The 24787-nt window shown below is 39.4% G+C and overlaps 2 protein-coding genes across 2 annotated transcripts in view; both read left to right on the forward strand.

Annotated features, from left to right (window-relative positions):
* The first annotated feature begins 842 nt into the window (after positions 1-842).
* miso1 (mitochondrial inner membrane subdomain organizer 1) lies at positions 843-5007 on the forward strand. Its single transcript, XM_088427819.1, has 5 exons — positions 843-1008; positions 1337-1396; positions 2418-2577; positions 3959-4119; positions 4184-5007. Exons 1-5 carry the CDS (start codon positions 871-873, stop codon positions 4436-4438), a joined length of 774 nt encoding a protein of 257 aa, XP_088283945.1. The 5' UTR covers positions 843-870; the 3' UTR covers positions 4439-5007.
* Positions 5008-7129: 2122 nt separating this feature from the next.
* Positions 7130-24787, forward strand: part of plch1 (phospholipase C, eta 1) — a 64933-nt gene continuing 47275 nt past the window's right edge. Inside the window, exons 1-2 of the mRNA XM_088427648.1 lie at positions 7130-7275; positions 13764-13868. Coding sequence (XP_088283774.1) covers positions 13790-13868 — 79 coding nt within the window. The 5' untranslated portion in view covers positions 7130-7275; positions 13764-13789. The remainder of the gene's footprint in view (positions 7276-13763; positions 13869-24787) is intronic.

Genomic DNA, 24787 nt, shown 5'->3' on the forward strand with positions numbered 1-24787 from the left:
AATAATGGAAAAGTTAGATTGCTATGCTATTTATTTATTTTTTTTTACAAATTTTCTTGTATTCCGTGAGCCATTTTTTTATAATTCCATGCAGAGATGTATTATTTGACGTTAGTTTTTATTTCAGTTGCAAAAAAAACAACACATTTATTTGTTTCTCAACTTGACATATCTGACGTACAACAATATGTAAATAAAATTGTAAATTATATCGTTTTATATTTTCATATCAGCGTAGTTCAAAATATTGACCTTAATCAATACAGGGACTATATCATGTACATTTTGAATGATCTCATTTTTAATTCAAGTCAAATAAAATATAAAGAAAAATATGGAATCTATTTTTTTCGTAATATACATATTCAAATAGATATTTATGTCCTAATGCATACACACTTTCGTGCATTTGTTTTCGTTTTAATTGATGTTGCAATAAAATATTGGTCTATGTGATCAAAAAAAATACGGACCAAAACAAAGAGCTCTGTATGATTATAATTTATAACCAAACTATAATTTATCAATGTAGAAACTTGGGAAGTCAACTTTTACTTTTTTTTATATAATTCAAAATACGTACTGTGTTGCATTCGTTTTGTCTGGGAGCCCAAAAACAACATGTGATCAAAGCATATGTCTGCATATCTGTACCCTCCTCACCTCGACAGGTGTATTCTGGCAAAAAATAGAAAATCCAACTAAACGTGCCTAATGACGCCTTTTATTTCACTAGACGTCAGTGTCATTTGCGAGCCCACGGGGCGGAGACTGACGTAGTGACGAAATCTCTCCTGGTAGGTGGAAGAAGAGAAGAGGGCGGGACTTCCGGTGTCCATTCCGCAGCGCCACAAGCAATATGTCAACAACATGCCGGAGTCCGGCAAAGAAACACAAACAGAGGACGAGAGAAGACTCACTCTACAAACACAGAAACAAAACACGGCTTCACACAACATCGTTTCTACCATTTCTCAGTTGGCAGATGATAATCTCACACTTGTACGGGTAGGAACCTCCAAAACGCGGAAATCGTTCTATTGATGTGCCTGACAAATATTAGGCACACCTTTACAATGTAGTGAGATCCATCAAAAATAACTATAATTTACCATGTTTTTTTTTAAATTGCAATAGAATAATTGCATTACACTGACTAATGTATCTAATACATTTACCAGTATATTAGAAACAAAAAAATTGTACCTTTCCTGTTTGTTTGTGTCAATCAAACTAAAGCATTGTTATATATCTAAAAGTCAATTTATTTATAGCTCTCACATGATTGTTTTGTGAGGATTTTCCCATCATAACCAATGTCTTGTCTCACATGCAGAGCATAAGTGGTGGCCTTGCTCTTGCTGGGGTGGTTCTAATAGCGAGGAGCATCAAACTGGTAAGAGAACCACACAGGAACTTCTCGCACAGTTGAATATTCCAAAAACTGTGGTCCAATTTATATTTCCGAGGTATACTTTAATATAGTTAATAGAAGCTTAACTATTCTATATATTTAATAAGAGTTGAACTATTCTATATTATTGTATACATCACTAAAAATGTCTCAAATTTGAGTCCTGTTGAGATGCGGCATCATGCACATCTTGTGAGATCTGGACCATATGTCACGCAAAGATTTTCCACAATCTCCTCCTGAAACCTATTCTGTTCATTTGTGTCCACGGTTGTGTCATTTTTTTGTCCCAGCAAAACAGCAAAGTTAATTACATCCCACACAAACACGTGAGGCTTAATTTGAAAGGCCATGATGTTGAATTGAGCACAACATGGCTTAGCTTGTTAGCTCCAACAAGAAATAGTCCAAAAATAAGTGTTTACCACAGTGAACACAAATAAATGGGCTTAGGATATGATGGTTGAACCCCAACTTTTAGCAACGCCATTCACTTATTTCTTTTTCATATGTGTAAATTCTTTTAAAAGGAGAGCACTTTTGAATGCCACCAAAATCACGGGATTGAGTTCAACTTTGGAAATTCCGCTGTAATTGATTGTAATCATTTCAAAAAGAAAGGCATTCATTCAGGCCTAACGTCATTAAATGTCCATAAGTGATAGACCTTGTTTTTGGTCTCATAAATTAAGTAAATATCAAACTCTCCTTCCACTGCTTATCAGGAAAAGTGTATAACACCTAAACTGTTTTCTGGGTTAATCATTGGCGCGTGTGTCCTAAAAACCATTTACCAGGAGCTCAAATGTTTTTGGTTAGCACACTTGTGCATACAATCTCAGTTGTTTATTTTTACTACGCTTCTTGAAAAGTTAAATTTATTTTTCAACTGAGTTGTACAAGCCACAATAGTTTTGAAATCGTTTCTCTTTTTTCATTTAACACAAAAGTAGCATTTAGTGTGCCTAAATTTCTTACATAGACCTTAATCGTCCCTTCTCAGATCACCAAATTCCAAGCAGTGTCTGAGATCCCTGCTCGTTTTGTTGAAAACAACATCAGCCTCCGTGGGAGAGTCCATGCCGTCAAGGAGCAAAGCCTCCAAGTGGAGCACGTGCCCATTTCCCTGCCGCTGCTGTCACCTCTACTCGACAAACACAAAGGTCGCCCGCATGACACGACATGACACCCACTCCATCAATTTAACATGTCAGTAACACCGGTAAATGCGAAGAGTCAAATCGCAGCCTCATTTTGTCTCTCAGCGTGGTTGCCTAATGTAGGAGCAGCAGTTTCCTTTTTCGAATGTCACTGTGACATTTGTAGTGTGTTTTAAGCATTTTGGTTCCGTTATCGAATCATGGCCCGTGTGTGTGTTTGTTTGCCAATGCGCCCCATCAGCATCGTGAAGGACAAACATGGAGTATCACGCCACGAAAAGTGCTGACAGTTCAGATGTGCGTGTCATGCATGGTAACCGGGACAAGCTGCACTGTCAACTGCATTTGAATTCAGATGTGTTTCTTATGTCATGGTTGCAACAATGGCTACAGACACATTCTGCTATTCACTAAGGATAGGGTCCGAGCCCTGTTGCAAAAAAGGAAAATTGCCAACTAAAGTGCTGCTTTGAATTGAAAATGAAGGCCTAGCAAAGTTAAGGGGGAATAATGAACAGTTTTAAATACAATCCAATTACAAATGAGAGTAAAAAAATTCCTGCAGCCCAATGGAGGATCTGAACTTTGGGCTTATTCAGGGGGATTTTTAATGGATACTGGTGTAATTTTGGACATAGCCACACTTCCAATTCTAAGCAAGCAAAGGTTACAATTTGCATTTTTTTTATTGTATATATTTAATTTTGAATTGATTACTTTTTTTAAAAATCCTGAAACAGTTAGTTAGTTTTGAAAAGAGATTTTTGTTATATTAGTTTCTTTTTTTTCTTTTAAAAATACTTCATTTAACAATTAACACGAGTTTTAATGTGAATAATTATGGACACAGCCACACTTCCAATTCTAAGCAAGCAGAGGTTACAATTTTTTTGGAATTTTTTATTATTTATATTTCATTTTTAATTTTTTTTAAAAAATTCAGGTACTTTTAGTTAGGTTTGAAAAGAGATTTTTGTTATTTTTTTCTTATAAAAATACTTGATTGTATTTCAGTTTTTAGTCATTTCTCTATTTATTTTTTTGGTATTGGGCATTTACAAAAAGTCACAGTATTGTCTCATAAAAAGCTACATTAAAAATGACAAGTAGATGATAAGTTTGATGGATGGACGGATGGATGGACGTACATACAACTAGCTAACTAGTTTGCTTGACAGCTATCGAAATAGCTAGACGGACGGACGGATGGATGGATGGATGGATGGATGGATGGATGGATAGATAGATAGATAGATAGATAGATAGATAGATAGATAGATAGATAGATAGATAGATAGATAGTATGTCCATCTGTCTGTGTGACAGTTGTTGCTGCCGTATGTCTAGTTTATGCACTTAAATGTGTGTGCTTTTGCGTGGTCAGGTGCGCCCACGTCATTTTTGCTGGTGAACCTCGCTGGCGTGGATCTGACCCCAGAAGGCAAGTTATGGCTGCAGAGGAGCATACTTCCATCTCAGACAGTGTGGTTGAAGCTGATCAGCCGACAGGACGACACGCTGCACTGTTTGGTGGCTCACAGCAAGGTGAAGCACTTTTCTCCCAATCTTACAACCACAAATTTGAGCTTCTCCCTTTGTTGTCCAAAAGGGGGCGTCATGGAGCCTCTCTGTGAATGAGAAGGCTCTGAGTCTGGGTCTGGCCCGCACGGCTCCAGTTACTGGACTCTCACCGGACACTCGCTTTTATTGGCGTTTACACAAACGGCTCCACAGGGCAGAGGTTAAAGCTGAGAAGAAGCGACTGGGGTTGTGGACGGAAGAGAGCCAATGGGAGAGGATTGTCAAGACTGTGCAGGACAGCGCATTATTCAGACTGATACGCAGGATCTTTGGCAGGACTTGATGAGTAGATACAACTTTTTTTTTTTGTTACATATGAAGGAAATCCCCTCCAAGTGAAAAACACGCTTTCTCATGCTAGTGAATGAGAAAGCATTCAAACGGTTGTACCGCACTGTTTAAAAGAAACATACTACAGCCACCCTCCTTATTGTATATCACTTACGAATATAAGCTGCTCACAAAAAGTTTAGGGTATATTTGAGTGGGAATGAATCTAAAATATATTACTCATTACCTCAACAGGTAGCAAAATTCACAACAGGTTCTAGAGCCGCACATCATGACAACAAGAATTTAATCAGCACAATTCAGCGTCACCTTAAGAAGTCATAGTAGACATCCTTGGAAATTTTCATGGATCATTGATCTGTTGTGATTTTTTTTTCTGCTGTTGAGCTTTTTGTTAAAGAACAGCATATTGGAGAGAATTATTATTGTCACATGTATGTGCTAATAGCACTAAAACAAAATCGAACACTGTATGTGCATTAAGATGTTCAGCAAAGCCAAAAGTCACTTATATCATTTTGTAACATCACTTTATTTAAAAAATAAAATCGTAAAAACTAATTATTATGTATGGACTTGATGGCAATTAAATATTTTTGTCACACTTCTTCCTTCAGTGCACATTTTCAACAGTAATAGTCATTCTTCAAATAGCGTATAGGCTTGTAGGTCCACATGTGCTGCAACACTGTTTTTGTTCAGATGTCCATCTCTTAAATGCTATATGAATGTTAAATGTTCATCTGTGTCACGTGGACGTCCCACTTACAGTATTTAGACATTTTAAGTTAATGTGATGTGTCTAACTTATTTTCTTTCACTATTATTACCTTTAAAAACACATTTTCCCACTTGCTGTTGACTGAAAATGACATCACCTGTACTCAAGGCTTGGCTTACGACCAATCACAGCTCACCTGTTGGTCACGTGAGGCTGAGCTGTGATCGGTCATTTCCCAGCCTTCAGCACGTAACGTCATTCGCAGTCGACAACATGAAAAATAATGTAGACATCGCATTAATTATAGACCAAACAATGACTTGGAAATGACTAAAGTGGACAATCTCTTGAGCTTCCTTACTGAAGAATATGATACAAAATTGCATTCAAAGAAAAAAAAAAGCCAATCTATCACTTGTATCTTGGCAAAACCCCTTCCTCGAGTACTTGTATCTCAAGGCACTATTGTATCCTTAACTTTTGTGAGTACCATTTGTGTACGTGTATCTGTGGATACGGCATGGTCCACTCGCAACTCCCGTGAGGTCACCGTTGCTATAGTGCCACTAAATGTGCAATACAAAGCCTACTCAGGGCAAAATTGGCCTTGCTCTAACCACATGGGAACATTGTGTGCATGTCTACGGGGAGGGGGGCTAATAGATGCATTAGCGCTGTAACAGGAGAAGAAAATGATGTCAATTGCCCATGAACCAATGCGTTTTGCCTAATGAGAGCGATCACTAACAAGCAGAGGAAATTCCCAGTATAAATGTGTTTACATGCAACCTAAAATGACACCGCACAGAGGCGCCTGTGCAAATGAATCTAGTGCGCGACGTGTCCCGTGAGGGTGCACTGAAGCACTCAATCCCAATGGGCACACAAGGAGATTAGGGGAGGAGGAGGAGGAGGGTCACAGGAGGGATTTTTAGTTGCCAAGCACAAAAGACGAGAGGAGGAGTCACCGGGGGTGAGGGAATGGGGGTGAAAGAGGGAGGGTAGGGGCGTTGATGAATCAAGCAGGGTTTTCCTTTGTTGTGCAAATGTCGCGGGAGACTGTTAAAGCTGAGGAGGCTCGCCATTGGTTGTCCGGTTTAAAATGTAAGGTGCATCGGTGGGCTGCCAGACTTTGAACTGTCACACTGAGGGGAGTGGGAAGGAAACCGCGGCCGAGAAGAACCAAGAGTGGTCCGCCAGGGTCAGAATTAGCGACATCTGTGGACTAAAGTATTGGGATGTGCGAAAGTTACACTACAAACGAGACTAAACACTCTTGGGTCTAATCCAGAGGTTCTTAAATGGAGGTACGAGTAGTTGTGTGAAGGTACTTTGGGGAGATGTTAACATTTATCTTAGTATATTTGTCTTTTCAAATGAAGAGTAAATGAATTTGAAAATGAAACAAATTATTCCTAAATTATGCAATATGGACTCAATTTTTTCTTATTGCACGCAGATACGATAAGTATTTATTTATGCCAAAATAGTCCAGTAGATGAGCCAGAAATAAAACAGACAATGTTTAATGATCTGTCTTCTGGAGTTTTTGAATAAAATGTGCCTCGTTATAGCTCCATAAATATAGCCCCAAATCCAAAGATGGGTGGATGGAATATGAATTTAGCAGCAAAATCCACCTGTTATGTTTTTTTTTTTTTTGAACCATTACACGGGGCAGCCATTTTGTCACTCGCTTGTCGCCTGAAAATGACATCACAGTTGCTCAGGTGACAGCCAATCACTTTGTATTATTTACACAGGACTCTCCTATCCTCAACTTGTATTAAGCGGAACAATCCACTCCGAAATCCATGTTATCTGCTCCAGTCCATGTTTTCCAGGTCACGAGTGTTTCCCAGGAGGAGCAGTGTTTGAATAAGGCACCACGCTCGAGGTTGTGCTGGTGTTAGTGGTGCTTGCTGTTTTCTCCACTCTCAACAGTCAAGTCTGCAAGGACAATTCTTCACGTGTGAGATGAAAACCAGTGGCACCGTCTTTGACATTTAAAACGTCTGTTCCACACGTTCTGAATGGATACTTGATGAAGAAGTTGCAACTGCTGAGGATGTCAAGATCCGATAAGGAAGCTGTCAAAAAGTGAAAAAGTAAGTAAACTAACAAAACACTGCATGACATCCGCATTGTTAGTCGTTTTGGATACTAATCACTTCATCAACATTAGCCACACATAATTAGCTGTAGTAAATTGATTTTTCATTGGGATTATTTCACCACTTCCCAATCCGTTTAGCATCCCTAAAAAGATGCTGTGTGGTTGTTTCTTGCCATTTTGCCTCAAGAGCAGAGGTTTTCTTCAGCAGGGCTTCTTAACAAAGGCCTTTATTACGCTCAGCCTGGAACCATCCCATGGAGAAGACATGGGGGCAATCCCCCAGCCAGAGAAACCCGGTCCATGGGGATTTTTCTTCACTTTAGTTTGAGTGGCTCCCTGTAGTTGGCTGAACGAGGAGGAGAAAGTGAATTAAAATGACAGAAGGTTCAACTCAAACACAGTTTCCATTTGGGACGTTCAATAGCTCTTTTTTTAGACCGATACCAGTATGAGTACTCGACTCTTGACTAGTCGCAAATACCGATACATAGTACCAATATCACTCATACGTTTGATACACAAAACATCCACGAATTGCATTTTCCCCAAAATTTCATGAAATGAACTTCCACTCTTGGGAAGTTGCATGCTGCAAGAATTGGGAAAATTCTCCTTAACCCTCCTAATCCTGGTCATCACCTCTGTCACTTCCTTCCCTTGGGTACACACTACTGAGAAATACACAATCAAGCCAGTCATAAGTAAATTGATTACTAAATTATTTCCTGGTACAATTAATAGCTTTAAAACACATTTTCCCATTTGCTGTTGACTGCAAATGACATCACCTGTGCTCAAGGCGCAATTACATTAACAACCAATCACAAGTCACCTGCTGGTCATGTGATGCTCACAAGCTGTGCTATGATTGGTCATTGCATGTGTCTATTGCACGCGATTTCATTTTCAGACGGCAGCAAGTGACCACACGTGTTTTTAAAGTCGTAATTGTACGTGAAAAAAATGACGTCATCAAATTAAGACAATGATAACTTTATTGCTGGGAAAAAATAGCCTAATAGGTGGACGATCCCTTTATGGGCCACATTATAGTCATAGTTTCTGTCAGAGGGCTGGTATGACACACTGTCCTAGTTTTTAAATTAGAGCCCGTCAATAACTCTTCGGAATTAAAAAAAAAAATGCTTGTCCCCCCCCCCAAATATTTAAAAGGTGAAGACCACTTGCGAGTTTGCCATTTTAGCCACAAACCTGAAATCAAATCAACATTTTCCAGGCCACATAAAATGATGTGGCGGACCGAATCTGGCCCCAGGGCCTTGAGTTTGACCCCTGTGCTTTAAGGGTTCAGGTCACGATTACTTGATTATACTTGAATTAACTCTGAATTTCTCTTCCTAGTGTAAATTAATGACTTATTAGAGATGGGCAAGCTTTGCTATTGTTATCGGGCTGATTAATTACAAATGACAAATTAGAAGAACAGAAATTTAGCATTAATTTCATGCAATAATAAGAAAATGCTGTATTGGGTTTTTTGTTTGACGTTATTGTCTTTATTTTGGAGAAATTTTGCATATCAGGAGTTGAGTACTTGTTTGGAACTCACCATATTGTTAAATACATGAGAAAAGGACTTCAAAATCATATTTAAATGATTCTTAATTGCTTTCAGCCATACCAAACACAACTAATCTTTGTTTGAGCAATGCATGATGTTTTTTTTCACGCGTCAGTGTATGTACAATTCTTCATTCCTGATTTTTTTTTTTAAATCTTTTGCATGCATATGTATGTGTGTGCAGTGGAATGTTTCTTTCGTAAAGTGACTCCCTTGTTGTGATGTGAGTGAACTATTGTGAGCAGTGTATCAGTTTGCCGGTGTAGAGTTGTAGGAGGGGTAATGCGAGCCGCTACATGTGGGCGCTCTGAACTCTCATGAATAACTGAAGCCTCAGAAACCGTGTTGGGACCATATTTGGGTCTGATCCATGTTTGGATGTGAACTACGCGTGAGACGATCGTGCGATACGACAGATGAAATTGTTGAGATGATGGTTAAAAAAATGTTGACCATTACTTGGGTATAATGGATTTATATGAGTTAATTTGGTTGCATTAGTGTGCAGACCCTCATACTTTGCAGAATCAACCATTTAAACTCAAGTTAAATAGGATTTTAAGATTAAGATGTTTCGGTAGGCTTTTATTGATATTTTCTTGCCTGAAGGTTTAATGTGAAGACTGACTACTGTTTTGTTCACAGCTAATTTATATAGATTCATTGTGTTTTAATTTGTAAATGGACCTAATATTCTAATGTGTGATATGAACTTTTGATAATAGGCCTAAAATTCAGTCAATTATACTGTAAATTAGGGCCGATTTTTGGCATGATGGGTTAGGTTGATTACTGATTAATTGGTCAATGATTAAAAAAAATACTATTAATAAAATATTTGTTTCCTTCTAATGCATTCAAATTGGTTTGAATTATATGCAGATTTTTATTATTCTGGCCTGGCACTTTTTGCTCATGAATAGCAGGGGTCAACAGTCAATAAATACAGAGTAGTTAAAAAAACAAAACAAAAAAAACAACATCTTTTTTGGTTTATGCAATGCACTGCGTGACCCAGTTATTGAAGTTAGAAAGGCATCAATTCATGTCAAATGTGTTTCATACCTATTGTTGAATTGGTGTCATATTCAATACATTTATGATTGATTTGCGTTGCACTCTGCATTTTACTTTTTTTTTTTTTTAATCTTTAAACAAACTTTGACTTTGGTTGTGTGCAAAGTGGTGAAATCCAAGTCAAATCTTTGCACAAATTTGTTGTATTAATCACCAAAACGTTGCATGTACAGTAAAACTTTCTATTTTCTTTGCTGTGGTCTGAAAAATGGCCTTAACAAGTTTCATGATCTTTATTAAGGGATGAAGGGTAATGATGTCAATTTATGTAATAATGACATCAGTGTCACTTGTGTACAAATGCTGTAAATTGTTAGAGGCTGATTTATTTTTATCTGATGTTTGAGAGCCATAATTGGCTAGCCGATTCACTGTTCAAGTCAGTGTAAGCTCCAAATTTGAAGAAAATTTTAGCTATGACGCTGGTTAATCTCTTAGCTCTTCTCATTACACAGCATTTCCCCTAAGGATGTGATAATGTGATTGCATTTAGAGCTGATTAATGTGCTCTCGGTCTATACACATACAAGTTAATGATTGAAACTCGAACTGAACTGAAATTTGATGAGATTTGAATTCCATTCCGGATTTGACCCCCCCCATTTTTCTCCAACTCAAAATTGTACCACCGCTTTTGTCGTTTTGCTTCAAACGCTCTGAATGTAGAACTTTGGACCCTGCAATTAAACATTGACTTTAAATTGACTTTATTCCTGCCGCGCTTCCTTGTAACTCGAATTTATCTCACACCTCGCTTCCAAGCCTCTGAGATAGCCCATATGGCTATCTGGACATCTTGCCCCGCTGTAACGTGACTCTGACCCCACAGTAACCTCTCTGCGTCTTTTAGGTTTGCTCTGTCTCCTTATCAGGTCAAAAAGATCTGGGAAAGAGACCTGGCTTGAATATTTTCATTCTTTTTCACTGCCCTGTGTTATACAGGTTTACAACAGGATATTCAAAATGGTAGGAAATGTGTCCTGAATTACACATTTAAATTTGAAAGTGGCGAGTAGGCCACTCCAACTAGCCCCCAATATAACATAATATAATAAGGAATCTTGAAGGGGGAAAAAAAAAAAAACCTGATCACCGAACATGCATATATGCAGGTGCTGAACTGCAAAAATGCATTGACTGTCGTTTTTAAGTTGTTATACCAAAATTGTCCACTAGATGGCAGGCATGGCATTGTTGCACTTACATACTCTTGTATTACAGTGTGAGTAGGCCTGATTTGTTTTCCTAGTTTGTAATTATATGCTGGACAATTATATTCCAGCAATTACTTAATTTTTGTTAAAAAAAAGGAGTTCTAACAATTGTTTTCTGTTAATCATTTTTGTACCGTGCTTGACAGGTAATTTTACCACAAGCGAAAAAGAAACACAGAGTGCATTTTTTTTTCTTAAAAGTCTTTGCTGTTGGGGTAGGATAGTGAATTTTGAAAAAGCTCACATGTTGCACATATGCATTTATTTTGTCCATGTTGAAAGTGTCCCCTCCATGAGTCGCACTGTTTGCAAATTGTGGTCCCTTCCAGCTTTGATTTTGTCAAACAGCATCATGTTAAATCAGCCACAATGTCATTTACTTGACCTCTATTTTCTACTAAAACCACTCATCCGGTGCGTCTGTGTGTGTAAGCCACCAGCAGACTGTTTGCTCTCTCTTCGGATAACTGTTTAACAAGATTTTACAGGTCAGGACACTCATTCACTGTGCGGAACAGCGAGGCCCTCTTGCTCAGTATAATATATCGCTGAATAATATATATATATATATATATATATATATATATATATATATATATATATATATATATATATATATATATATAATATGGCTTAAATCATAAAAAAGTTGCATATTCTATGCAAGCATTTCAGACTTTATGGAGCTTTTGTAATGATTGAAAAAAAAAACAGCCTGACGCTTGCTCAAATACGCAATTGACAGCTGGTGGCATAAAATGTGAAGCGTGCGCTGCGACATGTGTCAAAATGGGAAGGACAGATGCTGCTCTCTTTGTGTCTGCAGTTATCAGGTCATTGTCTTCTTACATGATTGTAAGGGGCCACTTGGGCCTAGTGGATGTGACATGCAATCTTTCAATTCTCATAGCCTTGTATTAGCGAGACAATGGTGACTTTAAATAGAAAAAAGACGGTGATAAGTGGTAAACAATGACTTTAATGAGGTTAAATAAACATCCATTATGAAGGTCAATGGTGTGATATACAGTAAACACTTCTGTTTGAATCTTTTTGATCTAAGTGGACTTATTCTATTTGGTAGTAGATTTCTTATAGCTGTTTCCAGCCAAGCAGCAGTCTTATTGCACTCTTGAATTTTCCACTTTATTGACATTTTAGTCATTTAATTCAGTTAAAAATGCAAAACCCTCACTCGAGGACATCTTCAGCCTTTCAGGGTCATGAGCCATGGCGTGCAACAGCCAGCAAAATGTTATCATTTTCAAGCAGCCTGCTTCTCCCGGGAGAGAGAACCTCAGTGGATTCCCGTGAGGTTTGAGACTCTAATGACAGATGAGAAGCATCATCGTGTTACATGCACTTATAGGAAAAGGAGGAAGACTCTTTGTACGTTTCCTCTTGATGTGGTTGGGAAAGTGGACATGCACTCAAATTTCCTCCTTCGGTGAGCAATGTATGAATAAGTACGGCTATAGAAAGTTCTACCTGTCAAGCTAATTAGCTATCACTTTTATAGTTCATGACAAGTGCAAAAAATAAAACCATTTTTGAAGAAATACTAAGTACTAATTTAAACGAACTGACTAACTTACCAATTTATGCAACACATTCACAATCAATCCATTAAAAATGGATCTTTGGCGTCTTCGGTCGTCACTGGCAATGAATGAGTTAAATATTCTTCCATAAAATGTCAGATTAAGTCATGGCAATGTTATTTATTGTCTTCAAGTAATATTTTTTTTCTGCGATCTACTCCAACGACATAGAGTGAGAGGTAGAATATTTAACTCAGTCCCTGCTAGACCAGTAAAAATCTTGGACGTCTGTAAACGTCAACGGCAGTGAATGAGGTAAAGACAAAAGTCTAAAATGGCCTTAAATGGGATATGTTAGATTTTAAAGGGGTTGCTGCAGGTATCAGCAAATCTAATTCAATGATTTCTAATGCTTTAAAAAGAGTAATACATTTTTCTTTCAAATTAAAAGCAAATTGATTGGAACATGAATCAACGTATGGCTAAATTGTGTTCACACTATATTCCATTGCCGTATGCGAATTTTCACGGTCCCTTTCCCCCATAAGCGTCTGGTGTCAACGGTATATCGAAAAACGCCAAGCTATTATAACTGTGAGACACATATACACACACTCACACCGCACTTCTTTTGGACGGTCAAAGGAAAGCGTTTGACCATTGACCTCTGGGTTCAGTAGACTCCAGACGCTAATAACTCACTGGCAGACGCCGCGACCTTTTAGATCTATAGTGTGCGCTTGTGTTCAGTGTATGAATAAGGGAAGTAGTACATCACAGCGGGACAGACAGGCGACAGGTGGTGAGTGAAAGGTGATCAGGAGGATGTATAGTGGTGGAAAAAGAGAGCAATGTGAGAGATGGTATAAATGAGAACATGTGCTGAGAGTGACATGTGGAAAATTAGCCTCAATCAAGACATGTAAACCCAAGAAGTTAGCTGTCCCCGTCAGTCATGAACTATATTATATGGACGTATCATTTTCTCAGTATCAGACACTGCAAGTTGTATTAATAGTGTAACTGTAACTAAAAAGCTAACGTACTACTTTATTGTTTTTTTCAGAGTCAGTTCCACATCCGTCTCTCGTCATGAGCGCCTGGGTGGTGAACAAAAAAGGGGAGCCGCAGTACCGCCGCCATTTTCTGACCAACAACAGCGTCTCGCAAGGTACGAACGTTGAAAGCCGTTTATAGATTATGATGGTGGGTGCTAGGTTACTAATATCGTGGCGGAGATGGGAAAACAGCATCTTTTGCCCTTTTTGTTTTTTTTTAACTTTTAGTTTCATAATACAGTGGCCCCCCATGTTACGAGATTAATCCGCTTCGCGGTTGGGCTCGTAAGGCGAAGTCACCGTATGGTGGGCAATCCAGACCTATGTTAAATAGCTAATGCGTTTAGAACCCCAGGTAAAAACATCAAAATTGTACATACATATTAAAAATTGGTACCAAAATAGTATAGTAAGTGCTACGTATATATAACATACATGTATGCAATCAGAAAACATCACAAATAAAATATATAGAAAGGATTTATTTACCTTTGAGTGGTGCTTGTTATACCCATATTCCCTAGTAAGAGTAGCTTCGAATTTCTTGATTATCTCCAGCTTCGTTTCCTTATAAATCATCTTCTTACTTCTCTCTTTAACATCACTAGCAATCTTGGGACCCATGGATAACCCTTTCAAGTTTGAATTAAGCAGTAAAATGCATTATAAAAAGGGTTTTGTAACCATTCACAATCGAACAAAGCTTTACCGTTCCGCTTTCTTGAAACGAGTGAGGCCGACCAATAGCAGACCAGCATTGTAGTCACGCGTTTCATAGAAGCAGTTTGACCGCAATAGTAAATAAGTGCAATTATCTAAAAACAGCAGCAGATGGAGGCAAAACACAAATACAGCCAACCCCCTAGGGTCATGACAGTTTTTTGTCGCAAAGCCGGGAAAATACCGTAAAGAGGGGATGAAAAAACTCAATATTCCACGTCGCAACATGAAAATAACGTAACCCAGGGTCACTGTAACACGAGGGTCCACTGTAATCTAAAACTGTCCTCATGGATGTATGTAGGATTTGAACATCATTTTGTCGTGATGTCTCCAAACTTGCATATCGCCAGTAATCTTTCCCTTTCAAAATGAGTGGAAATATGTATTGTTGGACCTAGCCACCCCTTCCATTAAAGAAAATTTCTAAGAAAGAGATATTTGTCTAAAATTTCACCTTTTCTATGAGTAACATAGTCTGCTCCTACTCACATTTTAAATTTAAGTAAAAACTATATTTATTATTAAGTGGAAATTTGTTTTCTAGTCTCCTGTATTCATAATTGTTCCTTAAGGAAGAATATAATAAAGGAAAAGTAGATTTTATTTTTATCCGAACACACAATTTTTAGAATTTTCAGTAGGATATCCGAATATCACATTCCATCGCTACAGTTAAAAATCATACTGGAATGATTAGATGGTGCACTTCACAGAATGAACAGTAGAGGGAGACTCCTCTCCACTATTGTGACTCTACATCTGCTTTATGGCAGTTCCAAATTCCAATCCAGACATCATAACAATAAATCAGCATCACTTGAAGCTATTTAGTCCGAATGGCCCTGCACACAAATCTGTTGCAAATCTGCGATGCTTGACGCACGCAAAAGTAACACGACGCTAATCTGACATAGCACTTGTTTTTTTTTTTTGCGTTGAATACGAAATATATAGCCACTAAATAAATAATAAGGCAGGTATTTTCAACCAAACCTCGCATCCTTTTTCACCTTGGTGGTGTCGGATGCATTTTCATCTTCCCGTCAGACGCTCCTCGCTCCATCTGTCCTCTTTTTTTCCTTGAGCATAAAGTGACTATGACAACAATAGGGTGAGGGCGGGCTATGTTGGTTCAGTGAACATCATAAATCTGCCGAAAAAGAAGATGGAAGGCAGATGTGCGCAGAGTGTTAAGAACTGTGCAGGCTTGAAGGTGGTGGCCCAAATCAAAATTGGTAATTAGGGGAAATCCTAGAGCATGAGACGTCCTTTTTTGTCTTCCGGAGTTCTTTAATCGATTTGTTGATGACCTCTGCAGCTGCCTTTTAGTTTTTTTTAACACAACTGTGTGCGCTTGTATGTGTGTGTGTGTGTGTGTGTGTGTGTGTGTGTCTATGGGACTTTGTAATTGTCCCCCTGCATGCAATCCTAAATGAAATGGCTTTAATGTGAATCATGCCGTGAACGCGACTAATGTGGAGGGTTCCCAAATGGGGACACTTTCATCAGGGTAATGTCTTTGGGCTTGCCATGCGCACGTGCCCCCCCCCCCCCCCCCCCCCCACCAGAAAAAAACACACACACACAAAAGCAAACAGAGAAAGCATCGAGGGGAAGACCACATTACATAAAAATGGGTCACTGTTTTTGCGCATTGGTGTCATTTTCACTACACACACACACGCACACATGCACACACACACACACACACACACACACACACACATCCAAAAACCAAAGAGAGCAAAAAAACAAAAAAAACACACATCCAAAGAGAGCAAAAAGTGGGTCACTATTTTGGGGCTCTTTAAAAAAAAACATATATGTATATGTATTATTATTTATTTATTTTTCTGGACGGGTGCTTGCGCATCTTCTGTCATCCTAACACTCACACAGACACACACATTCTCTTACACACACACACACACGCTCACGCGCCCAGTCCGTCGGTAGGTCCTCGGAGCGTGTGAGAAATCGTCTTACACGCCGAGGAGAGCGAGGAGGGGATGCGCGCGTGCTGTCTGTGGATGCGAGCCCACGTCGCGCACAGGAAGCAGGTGTTCAGGAGCTTTTGGTTTATTTGATGACAATGGGAAATAAAAATCATAATTTGACTCAGTAGTGGAAATGGGGACCAGTCGCGTGTCTTTTTAATCAGCACTTCGCGACAATAATGGACCTTAAGGCGCATGGAGGGAGCTTGTGAGAGAACTCAATGGCAGAACTTGAAGTTTGCAGGAATCTCAGTTTGGAAAGGGGTAAGTAAGAATCTTGCTTTATGATCTTCAAGTGAGTCACGTTGTTCCAGATGTGCGTAAACTCTCCATTGCGCACGCAAGCCGTGCGTTGTTTTGACTGTGGCCGCCAGTTGAATTACATAACATGGCACAATGCAACGTCAACTAATTGGTCAGTGACGGGAGAATGTATGTCAGAAATGTCCCTTTGCTGCGTGTCACTAGGGGGCAGGAAAGCCTCAAATTGTCAGCCCACAGAGACTAGATTAGTCCATGTGTTTGTGATGTTCAGAACTCGTTGCTGCGTTTTGGCTGGGATGACACATTTCATCCCCATTGGAGGCAACAATGTACAAGCTTTTCCCCTCCTTCCATTTTCTTGTTGTTGAGAAGCAGGCTGAAAATTTTCTTCGGGGTGGCCAAGGTGAAACGACGTCTCTGTGAGAGGTGGCCATGCGTGTTTGCGTCATCCCGGCCGATATGGATTTTTTTTTGTTGGGGCTGTGGGGCAGATTATAGGGTACAGATTAATCCGATGATTAACCCTTGTGTGTCGTTTTGATCATTTTTGGGTCATTTTCTGCCTCATCATTCTCAGTATTTTAACCAAGATATGGCACATTCCTGGTAGCGTGATAACTAAGTGGTCGTGCCATGTTGACACCATCTGGGTGAAATTTCAGCTCCTTTCTTTCAATGATTTCCTTTTGATGTGAAACGCCGTTGATATCAAGATCAAAGAATCGGACAAAATACTGCACGGCGGTTGAATAAAATATTCTTTCCTTCCAATGGATTACAATTGGCGTCAATGAAATGCAGAATTTCACCATTGACGGTCCAGCCCGCCTTATTTCTCGCTTTGACCATGTGCGGTCACCCAGTAGTTCCACCCCTGGAAAGATGGGAGACAAATCTTATCATCTCCTATGCATTGGAAATGGCTTTCCCTTGTAAAATGCGCTTGTAAAATGTGTCTGCCCCTGCATGCTGATGCTTCATGATGATGATGATGATGATGAATCTCAGCACGTTGCCGCTCTTTCTCGTCTTGTTCTCCGTTGCCCCAGGCCAGAGAAAACAGCTAAAAGACACCAGGGGAGCGTTCGCATCCTGGCCTTTCGTCTCCTCGCCTCTCGTCTCCTCTTTTGAGTGAATTTCCTTCTGTTCTGCCTCTGTACGGCTTTGTATGGAAACGCGTGTTGAATTATGCAACGGGCGGCTGTAGGTTGGTGCTGTTTCATGTATGCGATTGAAGCTCTAAGGTTTGAACACGATCCCATTAAAGGATTGCTTGTCAATAAAATTACAAAAGGGAATTTATAATGGAATCATTCAACATTGTCTTTGTGCAGGTTTTTATGTCAGCGATATCTTAATGTCAGTCAGATATATTTAGCTTTACTTTTCAGTTTACATCTGGATTGGAACCCAAATTAGACTTTTTGACTTTACTAGTTTAGCGATTTTCAGCAATAAAAAGTTCATACGTTGTCTATAATTAACTCATTCACTGCCATTGACGGCTTTAGACGTCAAAGATTCATTTTAACCGTGACCTCGACGGCTTTATGAGTAAAAAATGTATTTTACTGTAAAGCGGGTGGCGGTGAATGAGGTGAATTGAAAACTACAGTATATTATTTTTCATGTATTTCAGTGAATACTTATAAAAACACATTTTCCCACTTGTCTACAAAACATCACACTCGGGTAACGGCAAATTACAGACTCACCTTTTTCTGGGTTTGGTGATGTCACTTTCGCAAGCTGAGCTGCGATTGGCAGTTACCCAAGCAGCAATTTTAAAGTGTGTTTGAAAAACAATTTTCAACAGTTTTCTCCCTGAAAATGTCTCAATATGTTAAACGCTCCAGTTTTTCAGTTATTTGAGCAAATAATAGGACATATTAATGGACAAACTCAAACACTCATCCGGTCATGACCATAAATATTAAAACATCGACACATCTCATCTTTTTGGCTTTAAAGGAGCCAACTCAAAGATTCACGGTTCAACTTGCTAATGTCACATGACCACCCTCAGAAAAAAGGTTAGCCGCAATTACCGTATTTTCCGCACTATAAGGCGCACCGGATTATAAGGCGCAACCTCAATTAATGACATATACATTTTTTTCCATATATAAGGCGCACCCTCAATTAATGTCATATTTTAAAACGTTTTCAATCACAATATAGCAATATTCAAAGTAATAACAATAATAACTCAAATAATAACTCTCAATAGCATAATAACTCAATGTCATTACCCGCAACCTTGTTCAACTGTAAACACACAAAAGAAACAGGTAAAGCTTACTTTATCACTTCGTTCCCCATCTACGAATCCCAATCTGCATATTGATCCATATATAAGGCGCGCCTGATTATAAGGCGCACCATCAGCTTTTTAAAAAAAATAAGGCTTTTAGGTGCGCCTTATAGTGCGGAAAATACGGCCCTGCACAAGTGTTATTTCAGGTGAAAGGTGGAGAATGGTTTTCATTTTTTTCATGTGCAAATCCTTTGCAGTCATTTCCATCCAAAAGTATGAAATGCATAAACATCAGTAAACACTATTTTAGTCCTGATGATGCTTTGCCAGGCTTCTGCCGGAATTTTCTTAAATCACTCCTTCTTCTTGGGCCATTTCCCTTCAGTTTTATATCCAAAAAGAGAAACGCACCATCAGATTCAGATCAGGTTAAGATTCAATTTCCCGCCAACTAAAACCTCGCTTTGCTTTTGCGATGTGCTTCGGATATAGTCCACCTGCACCGTGGAGCGCCGTCCGATGCTTTCCGAATCATTTAGCCCAATATGAGCAGATGACATTGCTCGAAACTCTTCAGAATTCTCTACTGCTTCATCATCTATAAATACAAATGAACCAGTTCCATCAGCAGCATATCATGGGACCACCCCCACCATTCTTCGCTGATTAGATGCTACAAATCATCTTTAAAAACTCATCAGCATTAAGAGCATCCAAAGAGCTTTCCACCTGTTTGAGTGGGAACGCTTCTACTCAAACATGTTATTAAAAACCTAGCCAGAAGCTCTGCCTGCTTATTAACACATCTCGCACCCATCGGGTGCGCCCGGATGAGCGTCCACGCCCCTTCTGAGGCTCCTGGAGATCAGTCAGTTTGCTTGACAGAGTGGCTGAGCTGCCAAGCATCCTATCTCAATCCGCTCATAGCCATGCAGCCTCACCGTTTTTCCGAGGAAGGAAGAAAGAAGCGGTTTAAACCTCGCAGGGGAAGTCAACATCAATATGTGCTGACACATACGCGCGCACACACCATAATGAAGACTTCACTTCCCGAGCTTTGATGTCGGAACTCAACTCCTCCACTCGGGGAGCCCCCCCCCCCCCCCCCCCCCCCCCCACCCTCCTCCTTCTGCGGAACGGTCGGTGTACACATATTATCATGCCACACTAGTCACGTGTTTGTTTTTATGCGCTGGCCACCCCGAGGGAAACCTGGCAACTCATTTGTAGCACAGGCGACTTAAGCGCCGCCTTGAGCGCTTCCTAATTAGCAGAGGAGAGTGACTGTTAGATAAGTGTGTGTTCGTGTGTGTGTGGTTGTGTGCGCGCTTGTTTTTTGCTATATACGAGAGCGAATCCCAAGGACCTCCTGCGCTTGTTGGGACCTTTTTTTTTAGGGTCAAGACTTGCGTTTAGAATATAGGTTTCAATTGGATTTTGATTGAGTTTAGGGTAAGGAATTGTGGGGCATGGTCCCCTGGGATGTGCGAGGCAATGTGTAGGGGGGGGGGGGGGGGGGGGCATGGATGACCCCAGGGAAAAGGCTTTGTTTTTGCCATGTAAAGTCTATTGCAGTAAAATAAGATTTCCCATCATTTTTTTTTAACTTCAGGTAATTTGATACACTTAGTATTTTTTTTTTTCAGTTTCAGACTAAGCTGTAATCTATATAACACTGTAAAAAAGTAGTTACCAGTTGTTGAAAGTTGTTTTATTTTTATTGAGAAGCACAAGGATTCGACAATTTGTCGCGATGTTTAAGGTTAGCTAGGGTTATAGAATGCTAAATCGTTGTCAATGAGATGACCCCACTATGATAGAAAAAAACTCCGTGCGTGTGTGTTTGTGCGCATGTGTGTTCGCGAGTCATTTCCCAATATTTCATAACCTTTCATGTTGCTCGTACAGTATTTTTTTCTAAATGTTTTCGTGTTCAAAGTGTCAGGTGTGATAGAGGAGTTTCAGATCAAATGAAAGGAAATGTGTCCAAAACTGTGGTGAGACCAGCGATGCTGTTTGGCCTGGAGACAATTCCATTGAGGCAAAGACAGGAGGCAGAGCTGAAGATACCGGAGATGAAGATGCTGAGGTTCTTTCTGGGAGTGGAGACGGTCAGGAATAAATACAGTGGGACAGCTTATGTTCGAGTTTTTGGAGATCAAGTCCGAGAAGCTGGACTGAGATGGTTCAGGCATGTCCAGAGATAAGATAGTCAATAAATAAGCAGAAGGATGCTGAGTTTTGAATTGCCAGGCAGGAGAGAAGATGAGAGAAGAAGATGCACGAAACAGACTTTGATGGAGCATTTGATTCAATGTGGGAACCTTTGAAGGGATAAGCCAAAAAGGAGAATAAGAATTTGTGCTCCCTCTTATGTGTTCCAGTTAAGACGTGAGCAGTGACATTTTGAACCCCTTGAAGACGTTTGAAGGGAGAAAACCAAACGAGATTCGCCCCAAATAAAAGAACAGACTCAAAATTAGTTAGTTGATTTACCTTTTCCAAGCCAACCCACGTGTGGCACTTTGTCCAATCCTTTGATATTTACCTCAAAGGGAAAGCATTGAAAGAAGATGCGAGGGAGCTGAAATTTCTCCCAGATGTCGACAACATGTCAAAGTTCAACTTGGCACGACCACTTTGTAATCACACTACCAGGATTGTGCCATCCTTTGTCTAGAATACTTCAAGAATGTTGTGGAAGAAAATTATATAAAAATGGTCAAAATACTCCACAAGGGTTAAATGTGAATATCTGGATTTTGGTGACAATGCAGAAAATGAAACAGTTTCCTCCAGATTTCGTGTTCAATTTTGCACAAGCGCTGTCTCATTTCATCAGATCAAGCTGTCATTTGCCTTACACGAGACCGTGTCACAGTTGTTGCTCCGATTGTCGACATAATTTTTCTGATACGTACCCGGGGAACCTATACGGATCTTTTGGAATCTACCCGCGTAATTTCCATCTCATTTTGCTCTGCCGTGTCTCATGTGTTCTTTGTCTCTAAAATTCCCTGGGAACAAGAGCAAAAACGCTTGGTGTTTCCCCTTGTTTACTAACTCACGATAAAACCGACAGATACGTCTGCGGTTGGAAGCATCGGAGTGTGTAACGGACAGATGGGTGGCCTGACTTTTCCCCCGTGTCACGTGGCGACGCCACTGCACTATTATGGATGTTATGTCACACATGGGCCGTTATCTCCTTCGCATCATGCCGGCTGACCCTCTAAGTGCACCGGGAAGCGGGAGACTTGTCCGTGTGCGCGTCTGCCTCACTTTATCATCATCCGCTCAACAATAGCAATTTAACAGGCTAAACGTGTGCATCAGCTCAAGGAGGTGGGAGGATGGAGAGGAGAGTAGATGACCAGGAGGAAGGTGTGTGTGTATGTGTGGTTCTCAGCAAGGAGATGAAGGTGCTGAGACACATCAGAGGACGAGGAAAAGCAGCGGGAGCTCCTCAGCCACCGTTTGTGCTTTGCAGAAAGAATGCTTCTGTGGACTGTCTATCAGGAGTGTAATAGCCACTGGCGGCACAACTGACTACTTTTCGGACAACTTTTTGCGTGTGTGTGTGTTTTGTAAACTTTTTTTGTTTTTCCTGGAGAGGAAGCAAAAAAATGGAGGAAATATATTTTTCGCTCTTTGGTCCCACCGCACACAAAGCGCCAGCCACTTTGGTTTGCGGCTCGGCAGAGAAGTCGGCGGTGTTAGCCGTCGCGACCCTGCTGGCGCGCAACATTGAGCATATTGGCGGCACCCTGGCGGCACCCCCGAAATGCCGATTGACACTCATAGGTGAGCATGTGTTTGAAATTTATGGACGATTTGTCTGGGGTGAATTATTTTGGATTTGATTGCACGAATCAAGACGTGTTACAGATTGTATATTATTCTATTATAAATTTCCCAGTATTTTTAGTGTTGTGGTTGTGGCATCGAGATATAATTAAACATATTGAGTGCTATTTTTCATTTTGCTACATGAGAAAGTCGAAATATTAGAATATTGTGATGCACATTGAAAAAATGTGACAAAAAAGGAAGTATTTTTTCTATAAATAAAATGTAAATCACATAGAATAAATAAAGAAAAATAAACAAAATAAAACAACAGACAGAATAAATTTGATACAAAATATGCAAAAAAAAGTATACAACTAAATAAATAATATAAAAAAATGATACAATGAGAAAAATAGGATAGCAATAGAAGTGACACGATCATTAAATATATGAAATATAGAAGGTAAAATAAAAAAGTAAAATGAACTGAATAAATTAAATGAGAATATATCCAATAAAAAAACAGAAATATATGAATGTGTGTATAAAATAAATGATGAATAACATAGAATAATAAAAACAAATTGGACAGAACAATAAAAGAACGGCAAAAATACATGAAATACATAGGAGATAAACCAGTAGTAAAACTAAATAAAAATAATTCAATCAATCACAGTAATACATAAAAAATAAGTCAGAAACATTCATCTAAATGTGGATAAACTCAATACATGACATGAATAAAAATTTGTAAAAATACACAGAATACATAATGACAAAAATACTGGAAATAAACTAAAAAAAAATCACGTAATTTGCATATTTAAAGAAATAAAGCTAATCATTTAAAATGACAGACAGAAAAAAAATACAATAATAAGACAGAAGCAGAACTATAAACATGTATATAAACTTAATATATGGCATACATTAGTAAAATAAATAATATTAGACAAAAAAATAGAAGAGTAACAAAAATGCATACAATTTAAAGAGGGATAAAGGGACAGTAAAATATTCTAATCAAACTAATTGATTACAAGCATATTTAAATAAATAATATTTTTTTTTACATGGGTAACAAACTGTATTCAATCCAAACAAATTAGGTCGTTTTGCGGGTTATTCATTCGAGCCTTCTTGTTCCAATTGATTTTCTTTCAACTTGAAAATAAAACCAAAGTTGTTTTTTTTCCCCACTGCATTGAATTAGATTTGCCCCCGAAGAGCCTTCAGGTGCCCCCATTTGAGAACTGCGGCTTTAGTGCGCCTTTGTGTACCTAATAAATTGAATGTAAGGGAAAGGGAAGGCGCCAAGGGCTCCAGCTAAAAGCAGCTCAACATTTCTGAGCCAGTAGGGATTTTCCAACAATTCCAAGCATCGCAATATTATAATTTATATTGTTGCCTTGGCTTGCATCACGCCGTCCAAGTGTATAACAACGTAAACAGAAGGCGGTTCTGCACCACCGCTCACTCGTATGTTTCGTTGCTGTCTAGTTAGCTCTGCTCTGATGACTTATACACGACGTGTGCGTTTGTGGACAAACATGTTGCATATTGATCATGTATTTGGCATGCTGCTGCCGCCGTCGCCGCTATTTAAAGAAGCAAAGAAAGAAGCAGAAGCTCATGTTTATGCATCGGCAGTATCCCCGCGACGACCGCGCGGCTCTCTCTTCCCGTCGTCTTTGATCCTGCGTGAGGTGAAGGGACGCTCATTACTTGTGCTGTCTGATTTGACGTGGATTCGACCATCTGTCACCGATGCATTTTAGGTGTTTGCTTGTCCGTCAGTCAATGTGGAAGCGACTGGACAAAAAAAAAAAAGGAATGTTTGAAGTTGTGTACGGATGAACTTTGAGCGCGGGCCTTTTTTCAATTTTGGTTGTGGAGGCTTGAGGTCAGGTTATGAATAATGTACAGTGGAGTCGTCTTCATGTGAGAATTCAGCTTAGTAAGCGTATAAAAGATTTACTAACAAGTGTATTTTGCT

This window comes from Hippichthys cyanospilos, chromosome 11, assembly GCF_059441005.1.
Source record: "Hippichthys cyanospilos isolate Australia breed blue-spotted pipefish chromosome 11, RoL_Hcya_1.0, whole genome shotgun sequence".
Lineage (NCBI taxonomy): Eukaryota > Metazoa > Chordata > Actinopteri > Syngnathiformes > Syngnathidae > Hippichthys > Hippichthys cyanospilos.